Consider the following 22,843-nt stretch of genomic DNA (forward strand, 5'->3'; position numbering starts at 1 on the left):
CCCTGACTAATATGCCATGTGAACAATAATAGACAGAAAATTAAGTTAAATATTTCTGTTTTCAAACGTCTATTTTGAGAAGATCAAATTGTAGGTGTACAGTCATAAACCAGATGGCATTTGGCTTCTCTGATGGCTTGTGTTACCCTAGGTTGTGGGTGATTGTGCTGTCAGATGAGCCCCATGTGGTGGAATGGGGTCTCCTTAGTCATCTGGATGAACACTTAGGGTAACTGGGGTTTTATTTCTCTGCCTAATGGCACATCTGTGAAGCAATTTCTCATCATTGCTTATAGCCACTTAACTTTGTCAGAAAGAAAAATTGCATAGTCCATGGAAAGGCCAGACTTCTGCTGGACAATTTTCCAAGATGACCCATAGTAACAGATAAGAGGAGAAGGCTATAAAATTCAAAGTATAAAGTCAGAAATTCAGAGAGAACAATCCATTAACTATGGAAAGAGGAACCCTAGTCATAGGAGGTGGTGAGTTTAATGAGCAGTGTGCTCAGTAGCTACTTTTATCTTTCTACACAAACCAGTTTTGGCCCATTCCTTGGAAATCACTTAAAATCTCCATATTTTGCCAAAGCATTTAAAGAGGACTATTCATTCTTAAAGACTATGATTTTATCAAATAATCTCTAATTTTCAATGATTCTAACTACAGAATGAATTCCAGCTGTTGCCAAAAGCATTATCCTTCTTTTCTGAAGTAAAACAAGAGAGTCAAACCACTCCTGTAAGTAAAGCCACACAGGGAATGAAGATTTCCGCAAACAGTGGTGCCGGCCTTATGGGGAGCGGCCGCCACCTCTGGATGCATGACTGGAGTGCCGCGCAGGAGCCTTGAAGAGTCTCTGCGCTGAAGAGGAAAGACAGCTCTGAGAAACCACAGGGTGGCCCTGAGAGGTGTCCAGATTCTGAAGGGTCCCCTGTACTTAAGTGACAGCTTCTCCTGGCAAGGTCCTAAGCACAGGACCTAACATGCATCAGAGCACAGAGGATGGTGACTAGGGTCACCTATAGATGGTTGTGACTTTGTCCCATGTCTGATCAGAAGTAGACATTCTGCTTAACAAGGAACTGACCAAATACCTGACTTCTCAGACAGCGTCAACCTTTCACAAATGCAAAGGGATGTTGAATTAGTCAGTTTTCTCAGTATTAGAATGGAATACCCAAGGCAGAGTACTTTATAGAGAAAAGAGGTTTATTTAGCTCACAGTTTGGGAGGCTGGAAGTTCAGACAGCATGTGTTTGAGGCCCCTGGGCTGCAGCACCATATGGTGCCAGCATACGTGAACCTTTGCTGGCCTCTCTTCCTCTTCCCACAAAGGCATGAGGTTCAATCCTGGGAGCTCCACCCCAGTTACCCAGTCTGACCTAATCATTTGCTAAAGGACTCTTCAAACACCATAGCTGGATTAAGTTTCTACCTTCTTAATGTCATCTACATAAGACCCCGTAACACTAAAAAGTCACTAGATACTTTCCATGTAAAGCAGCAATCGTGTTGATATTTCATGCTGATTAGAGGTAGAAGAAATCCAGCCAGGTCTCCGGCATTTCCCCAGATGGCCCTAAGAAATTTAGGATCAGAGTCTTCTGTGTCAGCACTTGCTCCTGAACTTGGGAATGAATGAATGAGCACGTGACTGGCATTCACAAAGTAAGAGCGAGGTTGCCAGTGACTTCATTCCTTTTCCAACCCCTAACCTGATTAAAGTCTAGAAATACGTGTAGATGATGAAGAGAGTGTTATGAGAAAAATATGAGAGGCTGGTTTACAAGTCAGTTCTGAGATGTGTCTGAGAAGCTTGAACTGTGAATTAAATGAATCTATTCACTTGAAAGAAAAGCCTCACCCAGAAATGGCATGATGTATATTACGAGTTTAAAATCTCACCATTGGCCAAACCGTAGCAAGCATTTCAATTTGGCAGGGAGACACAGGCTGATGGTTGATTATCTGAAATACACTAGACCAACCAAATCACAGACAGCTATATATATATATATATATACATATATATATATATATATATATAGCATGTATTATAATATGTATTACACTTAGGTGATATATAATATATACTATAATATAATGTTATATATTACAGCATACAATATAGTTACATAATATATACACATGTGTGCATACATGTGTATATGTATACAAGCATGTGTATATATGTATGTATATACATATATACACAAGCATATATGTATATCTACATACATACTGGTATATACAAGCTTATATGTATAGAATATACATATAAAATATATATATATATGTATTTTTGTACTGTGGCTTGAACCCAGGGGTGCTTTACCACGAGCTACTCCTTAAGTACTTTTTAATTTTTCTTTTGAAGCAGGGTCTCACTAAATGCTTGCAATTCTCCTGCCTCAGTTCCTGAGTTGTGGGCGGCATGTGCCCCCACACCCAGCTTAAAAATCTTTTTCCTGTAGGGAGGAGTCCATTGAAACAGAAGAGGAAAGGGAGACTTCACGAATCATGGAGAACGATCCTCTTCCACAGAGGCCAGCAGACTTCCTGCTGAAGTCAGAGGTGGGGTGGTGTGAACTGTATCTGGAGTGTCCTTTGTAGGTCATTTACAGATGGCCATTAGAACATTGGATTTCATTTGTAGGTCATTTACAGATGGCCATTAGAACATTGTATTTCATTTATTACGTGTTCTTCAAATGAATACGTTCAAGAAAAAGTCCTGACATTTACACTGTCCTCACACAAATGTGAGTTTTATGATTCAATTGCTCTTTCGATTTGTTTGTGGTATGGGGAGTTGAACCCAGCGTGCTCCACCATGGAGCTAGATTCCCACTCTTTTCCATTTTTTAGTTTTTCTTTTGAGGCAGGGTCTCACTAAGTTGTGGAGGCTGAATTCCAACTTGTGACCCTGTGTGAGCCTTCCAAGGAGCTGGGATAACAGGCAAGGGTGACTGAGCCTGACTTTGATCATTATTTTAATCAAACCCTGCTCACTATATGACCCTAAATAGGGACAGATAAAATGAAGTGCATTCAGTGCATCTCATGGGATGCTTCTGCTGGTCTTGAGGCAGGTACATTTGGGGACACTCACCTATGCTTGGGAAGCAGAGCAGCAGTCCTTTTAAATGAGAATACGTCTCCCTCAGATTTGTTTGTTTGTTACTTGAGATAAAGACCCTTCAAGGAAACCCACAAAGAGCCATCCCAAACTGCCAAACCTCTGACTCACTCTCTGAAGGTGATTAGAGTAGACGTGGCTCATTGTAAGCTGAATTCTCCCAGAGGCAAGCTTGTCCATTTGAGTGAAAACACCACGTAGGACCTGCGTCTGGGCGTGACCGGATTGGGGCCCCCTCTGCCCAAAGATGAGGGGTCTTTGCTCGGTGTCTGAGTTTCCTACCAGGAACCCCTTGTGTTCTTGGCTCAGGGAGAGACGCTGCACTGAGGATTACCCCAGTGCTGTCCTTACCATCGCAAGTGGAAAGCCCTCCTTCACTTCACCCCCTGGTGTGCACGTCTACTTTATGTTCACCAAGAGGAGAAACAGCTGTATTTGGTTTCAGTTACGAGACAGAAGAGAGGAGGAAATGATGAGTAGAAATGTCTTCTCCTGTTGCATAGGAAGAAGCCCAGCCAGGGTCCAGCCAGCAGCCAGGTAGGGCCCAGTCAGGGCCTAGCCAGGGCCCAGCCAGCACCCTGCCAGCACCCAGCCAGCACCCAGCAGTGCTGCTTTGCGCCTCCTTGTCCTTAGGTGGATGAATGGCAGAGTGGTTCCCTGCAGCCATTGCCTGTGCAGGTTCTCCCACGTGCTTCTCCCTGGCTGCAGAAGAGCTACCTGCTTGCTATCCTTCTGTAGAGAAAAGACTCATATTTCTTCATAGAAAGCTCCTGATGTCTCGACCATGGGCTTTATGATTTCAATATTTTATGTTTGGTTTAAAATGGAAGAATTAATATACACCAAATGTTAGCTTTTTAGACTAGCATGGTTTCCTTTATCTCTGATTTTCCTTTATTTTCTTTACCTCGGGTATTTAGAGCAACTGTCGAGAATGTGTGAATACATTTTGATTTTTCTTCATTCATTTCTAGAGTTCATGCACTTTCTCATTTGCACACCACTCTTTCATACTTAAATACGGTCTGGTCTAATTTCTTGATTACTACAACTGGGAATGCACCAAGCTAAGATGCGTTTGTTCAGATGGAAACCTGTCTGTTTTATAAATGTCAAATGGAGTCTATGTTTTCTTCTAAATTTGCTAATATTTACTCCCACCCTTTCTTAGGGCAAATTGGCTCTTGATAAAAAGTTTCAATGGAATTGCTTTTATCAAGGAAAGCATGGACTTAACGTTTGCATGTTGTTAAGATAGCAAAGTCATCTACTGTCACGTGGAGATCTTCTTGACCTGTTCTTTCGTATCATTCTCACTGAGACTTTTATCAAGTTCATGTTTCCTGGGTAGGATTTGAAAGTAAATTTTCTTCCAGTAAGTTTCCTGAACCACATTAGTTAGTTTAAAAAAAACAAAAAAACCCTCTGCATCACTGTATTTTGCACGCATGATTCTGCTTCTCATCACAGACCCATCTAGTGATCACAGTAACTCACGTTTGAGTGACCGATTAGCAACCTTACCCGTAAAAACATCTCCAATTGGATAAAAGCAGAAACCAATGCCCGATGGCTCCCTCTTGGCTCACACCAGGTAGGCAGAGCGGCACACTGGCTGGGGCTCATCAGCGACAGGGCCATATTCCCTTCTCCATCTCTTGGAATGATTGATCACCCACCAGGATAAGCCCTGGGCTACTTGTTGGGACCTGCTGAGCATTCACTCAGGGTGCCCCAGGGCCTGATGGCACCTGGGCACAAATGTCCCCACCTCCCAGAGTCATCAGAAGAAACCTACCCCCTCCGCAGGAGACAGAGCACTCAGACCGCACGACAGCCCACGTGTAGCTGGGTTGAACAATGGGCTTCTTCTCTGCACCCGACCGAGGCACTGAGTATTCCCAGGTGATGCCCGGGTTCCTTCCCTGGAACAGGAGCTACAAAGGAAGAAAGGGGGAAATGAAATTAAAATGAAATGAACAGCTACACACTGATTAGTTTGCTTTAAACCGCTTAAAACATCAATAGACTCAGCGAGAATTTGTACAGAATGGTAAAATAGACAACGCCCATCATTTGAAATGTACATGGATTCCTAAGAGGGATAAGACTCTCAACTAGACTCAAAACAACTAGAAAAATGTCTAAACATGCTGCTTTTGTGCCTTATGTTTAATAATCACTCTGTACAGAGTTTCAAATGTCTGCAGGCCTGAACGAATGAACCCAGGCATCTCCCTTGATGTGTCTCTGGGATTCCCTGAGGGTCCTCTGCATTGTGGTGGGTCAGAAAGTGATACTGAAAAAGCAGTCTCTCTTCCTCCGGAGTCACAGACGACCAGGACCTGGAGCCCAGGCCCACGCCCGGTCAGTCAGGCCGGAGCGCTCGCTGCTCTGTGAGGCTCGGGGCTTCCGCCGGTCAGCAAGTGCCCGTTGGTCCAGGAGAGACATGTTTTATTAGCTCACTCAGGTCAAGGGAGTGGTGCTTGGTGATGGAACTGGGTCTGGGCCCTGCACTTCCTAGCTTGAGGCCCAATCACAGCTCTCTCAAAATAGACCAGATCCTTGCATCTCAGAGAGTAGAGTTTTTTGAAAACCTCCTCTTTAACTTGCTGACACAAATTCCACGTTTGCTGTCCTCGACACTTAATGTGGGTAGAGGCACTGTGCCCTGCCTCACGGACATAGAGATGCTTCCCTCCCTGAGGACACAGCAGGGGTTGCAGCCGCTCCCTAAGAACCCCATTTGTCTTCCACCCTGAACCATCTGACTTTTTCTGGGATGGGTAAAGCTAAACATCTTAGATGAAGGGAGAGAAAAAGCAAGGAAAGAATTCAGGATGAGGACATCCTGGGCAGAAGGATGTGGGCAGAAGGGAACAGTGAAGGTCAGGAGGGGGAGAGGCAGGTGGACCTGTGGAGATGCAGCAGCACCTGGGGAATCTCCTGGGCTGATACAGTGGATGGCATGGGGCTGCCAGTCCTAGAGAGTAGGGAGGGCATCTGGTCAGCTGCCACCTCCATAGCAAGGTGTGGGTTCACAGGCAACTTCTGAACCAAGAACTCCTGAACTGTGCACAGAAATGTGGCAAGGGGAGGATGTGGTACACCCATAGTCTATGCCGCCCTCTGTCTGGGCCTCTGGGATAAATTTTGTTGCCACAAGAAGCCTGATGGTGTATCAAGCGACTGCACACTCACGGGTGGAAAATGCAAGGGCTTGGGTCAGGAGGAGAGCCACCTGCCCCTGGGCTTGTGGGACTGCCCAGCTGTGACCAGTGAGGTCAATCTATGACCAAGTGGGCCATGCAGAGCACGGCAGCAGAATGCTGCTATCCCCCAAACGTGGGCACAGCAAGCCCCCCACTATCAGAGTAGCCCCTTCTTACAGCCTTGAGCTCAGAGGAGAAGTGGATATTTATAAAAATCACCAGATAGGGACCCAAGATGGGGACACGTGTAGGTGCGCAGATACAATCGTACTGACACACAGGAGAGAAAGGGGACAGGAGCAAGTCAACGACCCCTGCGGCTGGGCACGGGTCACTCTTAACTGCACATTCTTCCACATAGTCACAAGCAGGCCACCGGTCCTGACCTACGAACGCACCCGATGACCACCAAGCTCCAGCCCCTAACCACCAGGCTGCTCTACCTCCACCACCAGCGTTTCGTTGGTTGGCCCTGCCGAGGTCAGGCTCTCGGGCTCCTCGTAGGACCGCCTGTAGTCGAAGGCAGTGCCTGAAAACTGGTATCGTCCAGGCCAGTCCACGGTCCAGTGTCCGTTCAGGTAGTAGCTCTGGAGGGCGTTGCGCACAGAAATGTAGGAGGTAGATATGTTCATTTCAGAGATGCGGATGCTTCGGGCTCCTGGGGGAACGGTGACCACGTGGTAATACTCTGCAGGACGAAAGGGGACACAGCATCTCCCTAGTGTAGCTTCCCATGGACTTCAGAACCCACCCTTGAACATGTGTAAGATCTGTTTGGCCACTGGCTGGAAATCGACTTGGAAATTGATACACAATTTTTTTACAGAGTGGAGAAGAGCTCTTGAGATTTTTACTGTCCTAGAACCATTTTAATTCAAATAGGCTGGAAACTGCTTCTGGTCAACACCAGAGCCTTGAGAAGCAAGCTCAGCACTCTGAGCGCCTGCTGTTTTCACCCCGCCTCCCCCCTCCCGCCAGGAGCTCCAGTTCCAATCCCCCTTGCTGGAGATCTGCAGGTGGCTCTAGGACACTCACGGTTGGTGTGGTGCTGCGTGGTGTAGACACCTCTGTGGGTCGTGCAGTCCGAGTTATTTCCCTTGCACACCCCGCAGGAGTCCTCGGCAGCATCAGATCCAAGGATGTTGTCACAGCCCACTCTCTGGAGGACCCATCAGGTCACGTGTTATTCGTGGAAGAAAAGACAACAGAAGTAACACCATCATCAGTCTCCCGCAGGAAACCTCTTCGCCAGTGCGGCTGAACATTTCACCAACACTGGGTAGTTAACAAATATTTATTGGATACCCAATATGTGCACAGCGAGACTATAATCCTGCTCCCAAGAAGCCTTAAGTGTGAAACAGTACCTGCCGCCTACTGTGCTGCTACCCAGCGGGAGGACCTTGAGCCCAGATGAGGCCTGTAGGTTGTCATGTTGGAGATGTGAGTGAATTTCAGACTCATAAGGAGCTTGGCACAATGACAAGCAGTGGTCCCCTTGAGGTCCACTGGAAGGCACCCTGTGCTTCCGAGCTGCCTGGTGCCATGGCAGAATGAGAGCTGCCACTGGGAAGTTCTCCCCTGTGATCCATTAGAGAGGGCATGTGTGGGTGGCTTAGAATTTCAGGAGCTCATTATTTCTGTGATGCGTGTTTGTCTTATCCTACCAAGGAAAACAGGATCTACATGTTTTAAAAAATCCACATAACCATAGTTCACAATGGAGTGAAATCCACAGAGTCACATTTCGGAACTCAGAGTGTGGACTTTGGAAAGGTGAAGGTGAAGGTGAGTTGCGTATGAGAGGCCCAGAAGGCCTGGGTAGCACCCCAAAATTAACACATTCATGTCTCTGCAGCAAAGTAATTACACTAAGTGGATTAAAAATAGAGAATCAATATTCACACATTAACTCAGGGCAGATTTGCCAATGAATAAGTCCAGGTCCTAAAACCCTTTCAAGACTCTTTGGGTCTCAGCTTTCTAGCTTTGTAGATGTCAGTGACAAACAAAGGACCGTGACCGTGCAGGTGTTTCATTTTTCGGTGTGCTTCGTAAGCACTTAAAATAATGGCATTTTGAACAAACCAACTCACAATTAGACAAAAAAATGAGCATTGTGAAGACAGAGGAGGTCGGGCAACACCCCTTCTGCTCTTCCTGCCCCTGGAAGGATTTCCCCAGGGACCTGCGTGGGGGACCACACAGCCTGGAGGAGGTGGAACTGACACCGAGTCTTGGGCTCCATGGGCTGTGCAGGCCAAGGGCCTCTGCGTGGAAACCACTGTCCACGTGATGGGCCTGGCCTGCAGCACTGCCCTGCATTTATTACGCAATTCTCCCACCCCTCATCTCTGTGAATGCTCACAAGCTCCTCGTCAGCTCACCTGCCTGCCACCCCTTCCTGCCTGTTCCCCGGCCCTTTCCTGCTGTCCTTCCCTGTGGAGTCTGGGCGGCTGTATCTTGCAGAGACCACTGCCCTCTAAGAGCTGCAGCATGGCCTCAGGTTCCCAGCTGTCCCTGTCTCCATGGACAGTTCCCACTACTACCCAGAAGATGCCACCTCCTCTTACGACTCCACTGTCCCATACCTGCTTCACAGGGGTACAAGGATGGACATGCCCACCTCTGTCCTGACAGTGAGACCCCTGGAGAGCCATTGCTCACCCCATCCCCTTCCTCAGTATCTCCCAGCCCAGTGGCTTCACTAGCTCCTGCCCACCTCGTTCCCCACTCAGCAACCCTCTTCCACTCTCCTCTCAGATTAGCCTGGGATGCAGATGTCCCCTCCTCCTAGTGTCCCCCGCCCCCCTTGTCCCAGACCCATTACTAAGAAGGCATGGCTCTCCCTCTCAAGCTCTGCTCACACCTTCATGTTCACTGGCTGTGACTAGGAGTGAGGGGCTCCTCTTCCAGGGCCTCTCTAGCCCCACGGCATGCCTGGCTCAAAGTGGACTGTCTGGAGACATTTGTTGAATGAATAAGCAATCATCATTACCTCACATATCCCATCTACACAAACATTACGGCTATCCTCCGAGCATGGGGTCCCATCTTTCACTTTATTTGACAAAGAAAAGAAGAAATCAAATCCTTCTGCGATACAGTAGAGTTTGCATAAGTCCTGATCTTAAAAAGAAATACACACACAAACACAAATAAGAGAGATACTTAAGCTCGGATCATTTTGCTCTGAATTTTAGATAGATCTCGTTTTCCCCCATAAAATACCTCCCACACAGTGACACATCACAATGACACTTTCCATGCTGGCCCCCTGGGCCTCTGCTTTTCTTTACACTTTTTGGTATTATTTTCATGCGTCACTACTGAGTTCCACTCTAGTGTTTCTTACTATCCCTGTTCTTTACATAGTGGTTGGCACATAGTAGGCATTCAATAAACATTTGTTGACTTAACTACAACATTATGTTTTGCTACACAATTCACTATTCTTGCAGAAATGCATAAAGGCCACTGTCATTTTGTAACCATAGGCAAAATTCTTACAAATAAAATGTCATAAAATAATTAAGAGAGCCACCAAATTTCTTAACACAGTCAATGAAATACATACAATTTTTTAAACATAAAAGGGATCACTTTAATAGGATTCTCCAGAAAACAACAATTTCTACAAATGTAATGGATTCTCAAGAACACTGTTACATAGAGAATGTAGGAAGTTCACTTCCTGCCCCAGAAATCCACTTCAGGGTCTCCTGGCTGATCTAGTTAACATAGACCTTTGTAAAAGTACTTTCCTTTGTGTTCTCCTTCTAAGAAAGAAGGAAGAGTTGGGCACGAGAGCTCTGTCTGCCTTGGGAGTTTGCATGGGCCCAAGACCATGCACAGGTCATGTCTCTCCTGTTCAAGGTAAGCGTCCCCACAGAATCATCTAGGAGTTAAACTTAGTGTGTGCTTCCAAGGATAACTAATTTATGACTTAGCATTGCTTCCATGAGTCACTAATTCATTCGCTGAAGGCTAGCAAAGTCAAGAGTAGCACACACGTTTCTGACCCCTATTCCAAAGCTCGCCCCACTGGTCTCTCCAGACTGTGGCCTGTTTCTCCCGCTGCTACTCCCTGGCCTCATTCTTGCAGGGGGGAAAGACCACATCCAGCCTGTCGTATGGGAACTGCCATCTCCCACCCAGGGCTTACTGCCCCCACGCACCTGCCTCCTGGATCACACTGAACCAGTTACAGTGAACCTGAGGTGGGATGTCCCAACACATGTGTTTCCCAGGGTCTCCACGTCTGTCTGGACAGTGTTCCCCTTTCAAAGAATGAGACGACTAGCTGAGCTTTAGGTTTCTCCCTACTATGCCATTGAGCTACCACTTCCTGAATATGGTATATTTGATAATTACCCAATTATCTAAAAACTACCATAGTTTTCCTTCCATTCTTTAATAATCCTAAGTATTCAGTGTGCTTCTAATAACATCACCATCAACTTCTGTGACTCTTAACTTTTTAAAAATTGATCCATTTTTAATATACCCCAATTTTGAATTTCTTATTCCTTCTTTAACCATTTCCTGTGTGATGCACCTGTTCTCTATCTGGCTGTGGCATGATGACCACGCAGCTGGCTACATGTGGATGTGCCACCAAGGTGGTGAGGCAGGCCAAGCCACACCAGCCCTCAAAGGGCGGCGATGTCCCGCCTTGGCAACCGCTGTCAATCACACAGCTCCTTGGAAAGCAAGGCAGCGCCGCACAGGGCCATGTGGGAGCGCGCGGGGGCTTACCTGCCACCTGAGTGTATGGCTTCCACTTGTAGTGCCAGCCCCGGAACCGTTTGCTGTTGTACTCGGCACACTGGGCGGCGCGGAAGTCCACACTGTCCTGCGGGCATTTCTGACTGTTGCAAAGCTTCAGGGTGCGAGCGGGGCCCGCGCAAAACTTCCCTCCGTGCGATGGTCTAGAATGTGAACGGCCCAGTAAGGAATCCCACGCTTGAGAAGCGACTGGGCTGTCCCTGCGAATCAGACCTAGGGGAAGGAGCTGGTCCTACTCAGTAAAGGTGGGCCTCGCCTAGTGCTCCAGGCAGGCACCGAGCTGTCCCAGCGTGAGGGCCCCAGGGCATCCTCCGAGCACTGACAGCACGGGGTTAGGACTTGAACAAGGGCTTGTTGCCTTGTCGCCTGGCTCTGTGGCCGCCCGGGGTCCTCGGGAGGAGGCAGGAAGGCCCCGCGGCTCTTGTCTGCAGGGGAGGAGCTCTCAGGAGGCGTGGCTTTCCCACGATGGCAGAGTCTAGAGAGCGAGATCTGGGACCGCGGTTCAAGGGCTTCGCTTTCCTGCCCTGCTTCTGCCCACTGCCAGCCTCCCTCTGACAAGGCCAAGATGCCCAGGCCCAGGCAGAGCATCAGCTGACAACCACCCCTACCTGCCCCCAGCACTTGTGAACACACCTGAGAGGACAGTGGGACAGGGCGCCTGCCGGCCTCTGGCTTCAGGCACAGGAGGAGCAGGAGACTAAGGCCACTTGGTTTTTAGACAAACCAGGAGCAAAAGGATTTGAAAGTCTGCCCACGTCCCACGTAGGAAGTGCCTTTCTGTCCTCTCCCCAAGTCCACAATTAAATGTCTTGTAAAGGTGAAGACATTTGATGGAAAACCATGTTTTATCTTTTTGCATGAAAGATTCGTTCTTATTGCCTCTTATTCACTCATTTTCTATGTATTTCTCTTACAATGTAGCTATTGAACAGACCCTTAGCATTTCAAGCACCTATGGTTAAATCCCAATTCCCCAGTGACGCTTACGAGTCAATGAGTTTTGCTGGGGGTCAGGGAGTGCTCAGCATCTTACATCATCTCAGAGATACTCATTTAAGCAATTCTTTAGCAAAAGGCTTTTCCTACTCAGTGTCTCCTAGGACAGTGTACAATGCACACAGTACTCCCCAGTGTGGACACTGGCAGGCTGTTGGGAGGGCCCGTGGAGCAAAGGACATACCTGGGGTTGGTGCAGAGGCGGTCTCTGTGAGACACTCCTCCCCCACAGGTCCTGGAGCAGGGGGACCAGGGGGACCAGTCGGACCAATGTCCGTGGGTGGGCTTGGGACCTTCATCACCATACTTCACACACTGTCCTCCACGGCACCACTAAACATTTTTAAAATAAATAAGTAAAAAGTTCACGTGAGTCACAGATGCATAGGTGGATTCGTTTTACCACTACATATTGGCCAACAGTGGAGACTTTATAAAATACGCACACGCTGACATCCCACCCCAGGAGGACGCTTATGGCAACAGTGCTGCTTCTTTGGTTTCTACAAACCTAGGGAAAGCACGCACAGGGAAGATGCATAGGCACCCAGATGTCTGAGCCCCTGGACCTGAGCAGGCTTGAGCGAGGTGTGTTCCATGGACACTAGGTCCAGCCGTTCATCTCCCGAGGCACTGACCTCTGCCGTCTCCTGCAAGAGGTGCTTTTCACAGCTCTGGTTCAGAAGAGCAAGTCTCAGGTGCACACGTGTAGCTGAAGGCCCCAGCTCAGCACCTTGTCACTTCTGGCCTGCACTCTGTGCTTTCTCTCCAATGCACCTGTCCTTGGAGCCTGGGGCTTGTTCACTGAGGGCATGTTAGAGGTCACCCAGCTTTCCACGGAGATGAAAGATTCCTGTGCAATCCCATCTGTCCTTGCACCGGCCAGATTCCACCAGCTGCCCTTTGCCAAGAGGAGCGCTCATGTTTCCAGTTCTCACTGAAACTCGCGGGCCGACTGTGCCTCTGTGGAGCAGTGAGGCCGCACAGCCCTGACCCTGTGTTCAGCAGCCTGGTGTCCATGGAGGAGGGAGGGATGGCGGCTGTGCCCAGCCCTGGGCTGCATGGAGTCAGCAGAGCCAGAGGGCAGGGGAGGTGCAGTCACTGTGTTCGGTCTCCAAGATTAGAGCCAGGAGCTCGGGCTGAGAGAAGAGTGTTACTTCTGTAAGAGGAAAGCCCCACCAGCACTAGCGCTAAGGATGCGGCAGGTTAAAACTAGCACACCACTGAGAGCAGGGTACCGCTGACACAGAAGTAGCAAGTCCAGATGGTTCCATTTACAATTACTTCAAGAACAAGGACTGAACTTAAACCCTTAATTAATTTTGAAAGTTTCATCCATTCGATTATTCGATTTTTCTATATAAGGATAAAGGTAAAAAAAAAAAAAAAAAAAGCCCCCTCTTCCAACACCACCGCCCACCTCCCAGGTGACAGAACAAAATCCTGCCAGTTCTCTTGGCTCAGTGATGATCCTGCAGCTGAGATCTGGGCAGCGTGTGAGTCGGGGCAAGGCAGAGAGGGGAGGAGAGCAAGGCCTGGAAGGACAAGGAAGATGCAGGGATCCAGTGAGTCTTGTTCGTCTTATTCTGTCTTTTAAAAAATCACCTGGTTGTAGCTTTCTAATAAATGAAGCAGCAACTATGAAAGGAAAATATTTTAGGAATATCTGTCCCCGTCTGAAGATCCAGAGAGGACGGGCCTTCCTGGGTGAAGGTGGAGAGGACGGGCCTTCCTGAATGAAGCCAGGCAAGGGAGCCAGCGGGCCCCTCTGAAGGCAATGACTCCACTGCAGGGAAGCAGCAGGCTTTCCCAGGTGCCTCTGGGCAGCCTGCTGTGTGGTGACCATTGCTGTCCATGGATTTTGCTACTTGGCAAAGTCCACAGAGGTGAACCGGTAGTCACAGTGTAATAGCTTTAACCTCCCCCACAAAAAAAGAGGCCTGACCTTCCTTTTTTTTGTACCAGGGGTTGGGCTTTTGGCTTTTGTTTTTTATTTCTTAGATGTACATGACATTAGTGTGTATTGACATATTATACACACATGGAGGGCGACCTTTCTAATTAGGATCCCATTCTTGTGGTTGTACATGGTGTGGTGTTGGCGTTACACTGGTCTGTATTTGTGGATGAACACAGAAAAGTGATGTCCAATTCATTCTACTGCCTTTCCTATTACCACCCTCCTTTCCCTTTTGTCTAATCCAATGAAATCTATACTTCCTCTGCTCTCCCTCCATTGTTATGGGTTAGCACGCACATATCAGAGAGATATTCTGCCTTGGTTTTGGGGGACTGACTTCTTTTACTTAGCATGATATTCTCCAGTCCCATTCATTTACCAGCAAATGCCATAATTTCATTTCTATTTATAGCTGAGTAATATTCCATTGTGTACATATACCACATTTTCTTTATCCATTCATCTGTTGAAGGACACCTGGGTTGGTTCCATAGCTTGGCTATTGTGAGTTGAGCTGCTATAAACATGGTTGTGGCTGTGTCACTGTAGGATGCTGATTTTAAGTCCTTTGGGTATAAACTGAGGAGTAGATAACTGGGTCAAATGGTGGTTCCATTCCAAGTTTTCTGAGGACTCTCCATACTGTTTTCCATAATGGTTGCACCAATTTGCATTCCCACCAGCAATGTAGGAGTGTGTCTTTTCCCCACATCCTTGCCAACATTTATTGTTACTCGTATTCTTGATAATTGCCATTCTGACTGGAGTGAGATGGAATCTGAGTATAGTTTTGTATTTCTCTTATTGCTAGAGATGTTCAACATTTTTTCATATATTCTTTGATCATTCATATTTATTCTTCTGTGAAGTGCCTATTCAATTCCTTTGCAATTTATTAATTGGGTTACTTAAACCCCTAACTTTTTTAAAAAGGAAAATTTCAAAGACCTGTACATGCAGAGTACACAGCATGGAATCCCCTGGGTACCATGGGCACGTGTGTGGAGGCAAACACAGAGCACCTTGCAGGGTTTGCTGCTTTCTATAGGCTGGGGTGTGCACTGGGAGTTTGGAGCAGAGGGGGACTACTGTACACACGTAAGGTTTCCACTGAAATACCAATGAAGTTATGAGGAAAGTCCAACGTCCATCACAATTTTAAATTTTATCGGACACTGCTTTGTGAAGTAGGCATCACTTAGAAAGCAAGATGTCACCAAAGTATCTACTTGTGTTGGGATAACTTTTCAGAATCAGCATGTCACTCCTAAATCTGGTATATGCAGGGGAGTAAGTAACAAAGTGGAGATTCTGACACCATGGAGTCAAAGATGACCATCACTTTGGAATTCTCTGAGCTGTGTGACCTGGGGCAAGTTATTCAAGTACTCTGAGCTTCCATGTCCTCCTTTGAAAATTAGGGTGCTAACGTGCTCTTGTGTGTGTATAAAGGGAACTGCGGTAGACTCACCTTGGAAAGCTATTGTAAGGTTGAAATGTTTATAATGCCCCAAGTAGGACTTTGGGACTAAAAAATAAAGTAAATATTGGTCAAATGTACTCCCAAGCACAAGCCCCAAGGAGCCTCAGCAGCAGCAGCCCTTGGAAGGGAACCAGGCTCTGGCGAGGAGGAAAACTCCAGGCAGCACCTGGCCCTGGGGTCCTCCAGGTGTCACCGGCTACTCTGCAGTGTCTCCGAGTGCTGGGATGCTTGGTGACACAGGTCCGGGTGATCAAGCCTGGAGCATGTGTGTGCTAGACACACAAGACAGCACAGCTGGCCGCGGAAGGGAGCCTGGGAGTGCAGCTCAGCCCCAAGCAGCACGAGCATCTTCTCCAGCGGCAGCGGCTAGCCAGGACTCCACCCTACCCAGAGGCTCCGACCCCGTTCAGTTCCAGGGAAGAAGCTGTTTGAAATACAAGGGGGAAATCCTGAGTACCAGGATTGCCAGGTCAACATAGCAGTCCTTGCAGGTTGCTCAGATGTGCCACTCGGACAGCACAGCACTGGACCATGAGGGACACAGGACTCCCAGAAGCACCTGCCTCTGGGTGCCCAGGCAGCAGCCAGAGGCATAGCTGTGCGGGTCACAAGCTGCAGAGCAAGCTCCCCATCGGTTACTTGCTGCCTAGCCCTCGGTACATCACCCTGTGCCCTGGCGATCAGAACTCCAGGACTGCAGGCCCGTCAGAGCCAGACTCCTTCAAGAGATGAGCAATTTTATTTCGCAGTTCTTACTGAGGGTTCATTGCCTGCAGCTGAACTTAGCTCCTGATGTCCCCCGTGAGGGGCACCTCTGTCTCTTGGCTTCCTCCATGGGCACTCAGGCGTTCTCCAACATTCTAAAACTGACCTGTTTGCAGCCACATTTGAATACACTTAGGATGTGCTGTAGCTTGGAATTTAAGCCCAAAAGATCAGTGACATATTTAGGCAACATTTTTCATTCATATTCTTTAATATCACTAAAAAGACCAATGAAACATGACAATGTCTGAAGTAAAAATTTGATTGTCATGAATTTCTATCTTCATCAATTATCTGTACATTCTACAAAGGCACTCAGGTTAAATCAAAAGCATGAAAATATTACTCTTACTTTCTAAAATAATGCATTTTTAAGTTTTGGTTTAATTTTATTATTTTTGTGGTACTGGGGATCAAACCAAGTACTTCACACATTCTGGTCAAGCACTCCACTACTGAGCCACACTCTGGCACCAAAAACTTATTTTTAAGTTTTAATGTCCTAATTGTCCTGGTTTGTCACTTGGTAATAAATTTGCTGTATCATATGTTTCTACTTTCCCGTATCAAAGCTGTGTCTTTTTTACAGCAGCTGCAACAGGACAAAATGATGTATTTCAGGGTGTGCAAATTGATGCTCAGAGGCTTAAACAGCACTAATGCTGGTTCTTTGCTGGTGAAGTGGGGTCAGAGGCTTGATGTTTCCCTTACTAAGTTGATTCGGTCATCATGTATTGCTTGACTTTTCTACCTGTTAATTTTGGAAAGCTTATCAATTTATTTCCACAAAAGTGAGAAGATATCAGTATCATAAAACATAACATTTTGGCAGGGGCTAGGCATACACAGGTGGATGAGAAACACCTGGTTAGAAGGTGCCAGGAAGAGAAGGGAAGTTACGGGGGTTGGAACGGCGAGAGCTGAGCGTACTATATGCCCGACGACAGCTTCTTACCATGTCCTGCCCGCACAGCGTGCCCTCTGCCGCCGGCATGAACTTTGTCTCACATTTCCTTCCAATGCGATGGCACCACAGGGCTTTACAGATGTCCTAAACAGAATAAATGAGATCATCAGTGTTGCAAAAAGTCCATACACCTGCAATAAAATGTCAGTGAAACATCTACAGGAAAAACAACTATTTTCAATGAAAACTGGATGTGTATTCTTCAGCAGATCACATGGTGGATGAGGAACCAGAACCTGTGCTCTGAACTTCTTCATAATTCCATCTTGGAAACTTTGTTTATTTGGATTTATTCAGTATAAATATAACAACATTATATTCTCCATGTTAAAAAGAAAAATATGCTTGACCCAGACATTGTAGAAAACTACAAAAATCATTATAATTTAAAAAAAACCAACAAAACATTTTATGACATTCTTTTCCACTCCAACTTCCACTAACCTCTCTGAATCTGGATTCTAATTTTTAAATTAAGGATGATTAGGAAATTTGTTGATCCATCCATCGTTCATTCACCATTCATCCATAATTCATCCATCCATCATTCATCCACCATTCATCCATAATTCATCCATCCATCATTCATCCATCATCCACCCATCATCTACCTATCATCCATCCATCTATCCATCATCCATCCATCCATCCTTCCATTCATCATCCATCCATCCATCCATCCATCCATCCATCCTTCCTTCCATCCATCCTCTATCCATCCATCCATCATCCATCCATCCATCCATCCATCCATCATCCATCATCCATCATCAATCATCATCCATCCATGCATCTATCCAATATCCCCAAAGCTTTGATGAAAGTTTAAAATACATGAAGCATCTTGCTAGGCACAAGGTCCTGTAATGAACAGAATCCAGACTTACAGTCTTGAAGTTGATCTTAAGGAGTGAAGACGGAACTTACTGCACATGGGTAAGTGTCCCAACAGGGGAGGAGCAGGAAGTAAAGTGAGCATGCCAGAGGAGAAAAGGGCTTTCCCTGGAGGACTCGAGGAATCTCTGAACTAACCACCACCTTCCTCATTGTCTCTCCATGCTGGAGGTCAAACCCAAGGTCTCACATGTGCTAGTCGAGTGTCCTACCACTGAGCCGCACCCTCAGCCCTGATGCAGTTGTTGAGCTGGGGCCTCTGTCAGGGGAAAGGGGCAGCACTCTGGGGAGAAGGGCGTGTGCAAGAGGCATTCAGGAACGAAGAGTGTGCAGAGGAAGGAAGACCCGGTGACTGGCCCACAGTAAAACAAGGGCTGAGGTTTACAGATTACAATAGGCACCCCAAATCAAAAGAATTCTTTTTTAGTTCATATCATTTGGGTCTAAAGGAACATCTTGGTGACAGGTGAAGTCGGACCTGCGATAAGTTGGAAACTTCTGGAGTGCTGGTGGGAGCTTGGTCTCAGTGTGACGGAACATTTCTTACATTGTGTGCACAGTGTTACAAGCAGGTGAGAGACTGCATCTGCCGGGTCATATTACTGAAGAGAAAATGCAGGGCAGCGAGGCATGTCACATGGCTGGGCTTGAAGGACAGCACTGTGGTCTCGTTCCTTCCATACTTCAATAGCACTGACAGGTTTTTGGCACAGTTCATGAAGGGCTTTATTTTTAATAATCCATTTTAATTTTACCTTCATAAAACTTGTTCTTAAATCCCCTCCTACACTTATTTGCACACCGCACATTAAGAAGATAGGTATTTATTAAAGATGCCACTTCATATATTTTTCTGCCTGTATCTCCTTATTAATAAATCAGCTTGGAATCTTTACAAGCAAGCTTTCAGTGTTTTAATTCAGAAATCAAATGCTTTTATTCTGAGCCATTCACAAAGTCTCACGTGGTTACACTCACTGTGCCGTGAAGTGCCATTTTCCTGTGAGTCCCCAGGATCACTGAGCACTACTGGGGTGAATGGCAAATGCACCTCAGTGGTGGCCAGCACTTTCCTGGCTCAGGTCTTTCCCAATGGGGGACAGCGAGCGCTCCATGGCTGCTCACGTGAGAGCCATGGCCGGCCTGGAGAGTAGCCGCAGGCAGGCAAGCTGCACGGGGGCAGAGGCCCATGGAGACTAAGGGTGGATGGACACAGAGGCCTATGATCTGGCACGCTGGGTTGGCACACGTAAAGGAACAAACCTGGACAAGGAAGCTGCAGGTGTGCGGCTCCAACGGGAGATAGCCATAGGGACCCCGCAGAGAGTGCGGGCGTTCCGGCGACAGGTGTGGAGCAGGAGGAGTGTTCTAGGCCGGCCAGCCTCCTGTCCTCACTGGCGCGGGAGCATCGCCAGTCACCAACGTGCCCAGAGGCTGAATGAAGCAGGCACAGGCCCTGCTCTGGCCTGGACCTCACAGGTGCTTGACCACTGCCCATTCTCTGCTGTCCCGAGGGTCTGAGGATGTTCCAGCAAGTCCCAGGTCTCATCCTGCCATCACAGGGCCACTCAGTGTCGCTGTGACCACAGGGCTAGGGGACCCGTGCTCAGGCTCAGGACCACCCAAGGCAACACAAGGTAGAGGGTGCGTCGGCATGCTAAATCAGTCTCGTGCATTTGTCATCACCACCTGGGGCAGGGCTGGGTGCCTAGCAGGCTTCCAGCAAATGCTCTCTCACCAAGTCCAACAGGTACTAGGGCGTTCCTGTGCTGACAAGTGACGATATGAGCAGGGAGTTTTAGTATATGATGAAATTAATGATGATCAGTGAACTGAGGTCACAAAAAGTCTGAGAAGACTAAAGTGAGGACCACAGAATGATATGCCTCCCATTCAAGGTGATTCCAGAACATTCTTACCTTTTAGTTTTTGGAAGCATTATGCATATGTAACTAATCAGAACAAATTTTAAAAAAATTCAAAAGACATAAAGAAAAAAAAAAAAAGAAACAGGGGTGGGAGATACTATTATAGGCAATGGTTTCCAACTTGGCTGAGTATAAAATCTTCAATTCAGGGTGCTGGTGACAGCTCGCCACCAGAGCAGGACAGCCCCTAATTCATCTGCACCCCTGGCTCATACCACCTGTGCACTTCATCCTCAACCAGGGACCCACTAAGTGCCCATTTCCAGGGTTCAGGCAGGGATAAATTTTACAGTTAGACAAACTTGACATATAATACAATCCACGTTAGTGTTCAACAAAAAAACAGCACTTGAGACCATGGTATCCTACAGATTTAATTGTCTGCTATAAAAACATGGCACTCAGTCCTGGACAACCCAGTAAAAGCTCTAGTATCTTAAAGAGTTAGTGAGAAAATGAAAATTAAATCACGACTAAACAACCCCAACCCCTGTGCTCTCACATCACCACATTTGACTTGACCTCTAACTTGTGGACTTAACGTGCGATGAAGGTGTCAAAGCTTCGCTGCCAGTTCCCTGGATGCCTAAGGGAACTTGAGTCCCCTTGGAGTAGGGATCCTGGTTGCAGGGTCCAGGCGGCAGTCACACAAGAATTGCTGCTCATGGGGGAGCTCCTAACTCAGCCACAGCACCCAGCACACTGGGGAGATTCTAGTCATCTCAAAGTCATTCTAGCTACTAGTATTTCAGACCAAGCTATGTCGACAGAACACAGTAGTAATGGCAAAGATGAACGGTTTGAGATACCCGTGCTTAACCTGTGTGGAGAGTACACTCTTGCAACCTTCTCTGCAGCTTTAGGGAGAGCGCTTGCTCATTCCTCTACCTGTGACCGAAGAATTTTGTTCACAAAGACCAATTTCGGTAATCATGACTTTGCTAAGCTGAACACAAAGCATAACACCCAAAACCAGCATTTCAGAGGACCGAGTTGAAGACTGGAGGAGGCCTTCAGCACAGTTCCCACCAGATTCACCTCCTCCAGCTGTCTGTGCTGCACTCGGAAGATGGTCAGACGGGCAACACTCTGTAACTATTTATGTTCCACCCCGTGGTCTGCTTTCATGCTAACTGCCACCATCCCTCCACATTAGTAGACAGAGAAATCCATTGTCATTCCTGTGTGAAGTCATACCTGACATGTACACACACACACCACAATGCATTCATCCACCAGGAGAAGGTGCAGAAGCATTTGCCCTACCTGCTAACTTTCCAACTAAATATCATGAGGTAATAAAAAGAGGTTCATCTCTTTCTATCCATGCGGCTCATCTCTCATCCATATCAGCAAACTTTTACTAAGTTACTCTGATGTCCCTGTTCCTAGTCTGGGCACTGTGGAATTTCACTGTTATTTATTATTTTATCCCCCACCTTGAGTGGGCTGGAGATATAGCTCAGTCAGTAGAGTGCTTGCCTCACATGCACAAGGCCCTGGATTCAATCCCCAGCACCACAAAGAAAGAAAAAAGAAGATATTCCCCCATTAGAAAAATTCCTGACCTGTGCACTTTATCACAACAAAATGAGCCCCTTTATAATGGTTTTATTAGGAGTTCATTTAAATAATTAAATTTTATACTTTACAGTGTTCTGAGATTCGCCTGAAGGTGAATCTCTTCCTACCACACCTTATCTGATTTCGAGATTTGATATATTAGCATTCCAGCCACACAAATAGAATCTAATTTTAACATAAAGTTTATGTTAAAGAATAATTTTATATCAAAAGGCGTTATCTGCCATTTTCTGATTTTAACCATCTGATGGTTGTAACTCAGTGTCTGAGAAAAATTGGTTTCAGAACCTCTGTGGATATCAGAATTGATAGATGCTCCAAGGTCTTGAATAAAATGGTGCTTTATTTGCATATAACCAAGGCACAGCCTCCTGTACACTTAAATCATTGCTGTTAGATGCACCACTCAATACAAGGTGAACTACATATAAATGTTATATTCTATCATTTAGTGAATAATGACAAGAAAATATTCTATACATGTACAAAACAAAAAAAAAAACTTTTCCCCTAAGTATTTCCTGTCCGGGACTGGTTGAATCTATGGATGCAGAACCTACAGCTACAGAAGGCCAACTGCCTGTCCTTCTTATCTTTAAAAGGTATCCCCCTCCTGTCCACGATGAGGAAGATTCTGCTACCAAACTTAACTATTCTGCAAAATGGCAACCACAAAACACAAAAAAAATTCTTCCCAAATCTATAAACTTCGTGGAAAACTGGGTCACTTGTTTGGGGTGCTTGGCAACAGGCAGCACCGTGCCATGATGCCTGGACAAGGAAGTGCCCTGTCCACCCCACGCTGAGCACTGTGCAGAGCTGCCGCGGGGAGGAGGGGCCCTGGGAGAAGACAGCAGTCGCTGGTCGGAGGACTCAGCTTGGTCGCAGCCATCAGAAGTGAGGCCTGACCAAGCAGCCTGAGACTGCAGGAGAGGGACCAGGAGAGAAAGCGGGCGCAGATCGGGAGGTCCCAGGGCCCGCCTTAGGATTCCCTGCACGTCTTTATCTATGCGGCAAGTGCTGATGTTGGGATGAAGTTCCAGGTGCCCAGCACAGGACCGCAGCTGCCGCTGACCACCACGCGAGGCACTGCAGTCTTGAAGGCAGTGGTGGCACATTGCTAC

The 22,843-nt window shown here is 47.0% G+C and overlaps 1 protein-coding gene across 6 annotated transcripts in view; it reads right to left on the reverse strand.

Annotated features, from left to right (window-relative positions):
* Positions 1 to 22,843, reverse strand: part of ADAMTS16 (ADAM metallopeptidase with thrombospondin type 1 motif 16) — a 137,110-nt gene that overhangs the window by 57,945 nt on the left and 56,322 nt on the right. For 5 of the 6 annotated variants that reach the window (XM_079144919.1, XM_079144921.1, XM_079144918.1 and 2 more), the window contains 7 exons: positions 17,302 to 17,397; positions 12,323 to 12,471; positions 11,113 to 11,285; positions 9,353 to 9,483; positions 7,390 to 7,513; positions 6,798 to 7,042; positions 4,941 to 5,079 (listed from right to left, as the gene is read on the reverse strand). In XM_079144919.1, the coding sequence (XP_079001045.1) occupies positions 4,941 to 5,079; positions 6,798 to 7,042; positions 7,390 to 7,513; positions 9,353 to 9,483; positions 11,113 to 11,285; positions 12,323 to 12,471; positions 17,302 to 17,397 (1,057 nt within the window). The remainder of the gene's footprint in view (positions 1 to 4,940; positions 5,080 to 6,797; positions 7,043 to 7,389; positions 7,514 to 9,352; positions 9,484 to 11,112; positions 11,286 to 12,322; positions 12,472 to 17,301; positions 17,398 to 22,843) is intronic. The other variant, XM_079144920.1, reaches the window with a different exon arrangement.

Source organism: Sciurus vulgaris (genome assembly GCF_902686455.1).
Source record: "Sciurus vulgaris genome assembly, chromosome: 6".
NCBI lineage: Eukaryota > Metazoa > Chordata > Mammalia > Rodentia > Sciuridae > Sciurus > Sciurus vulgaris.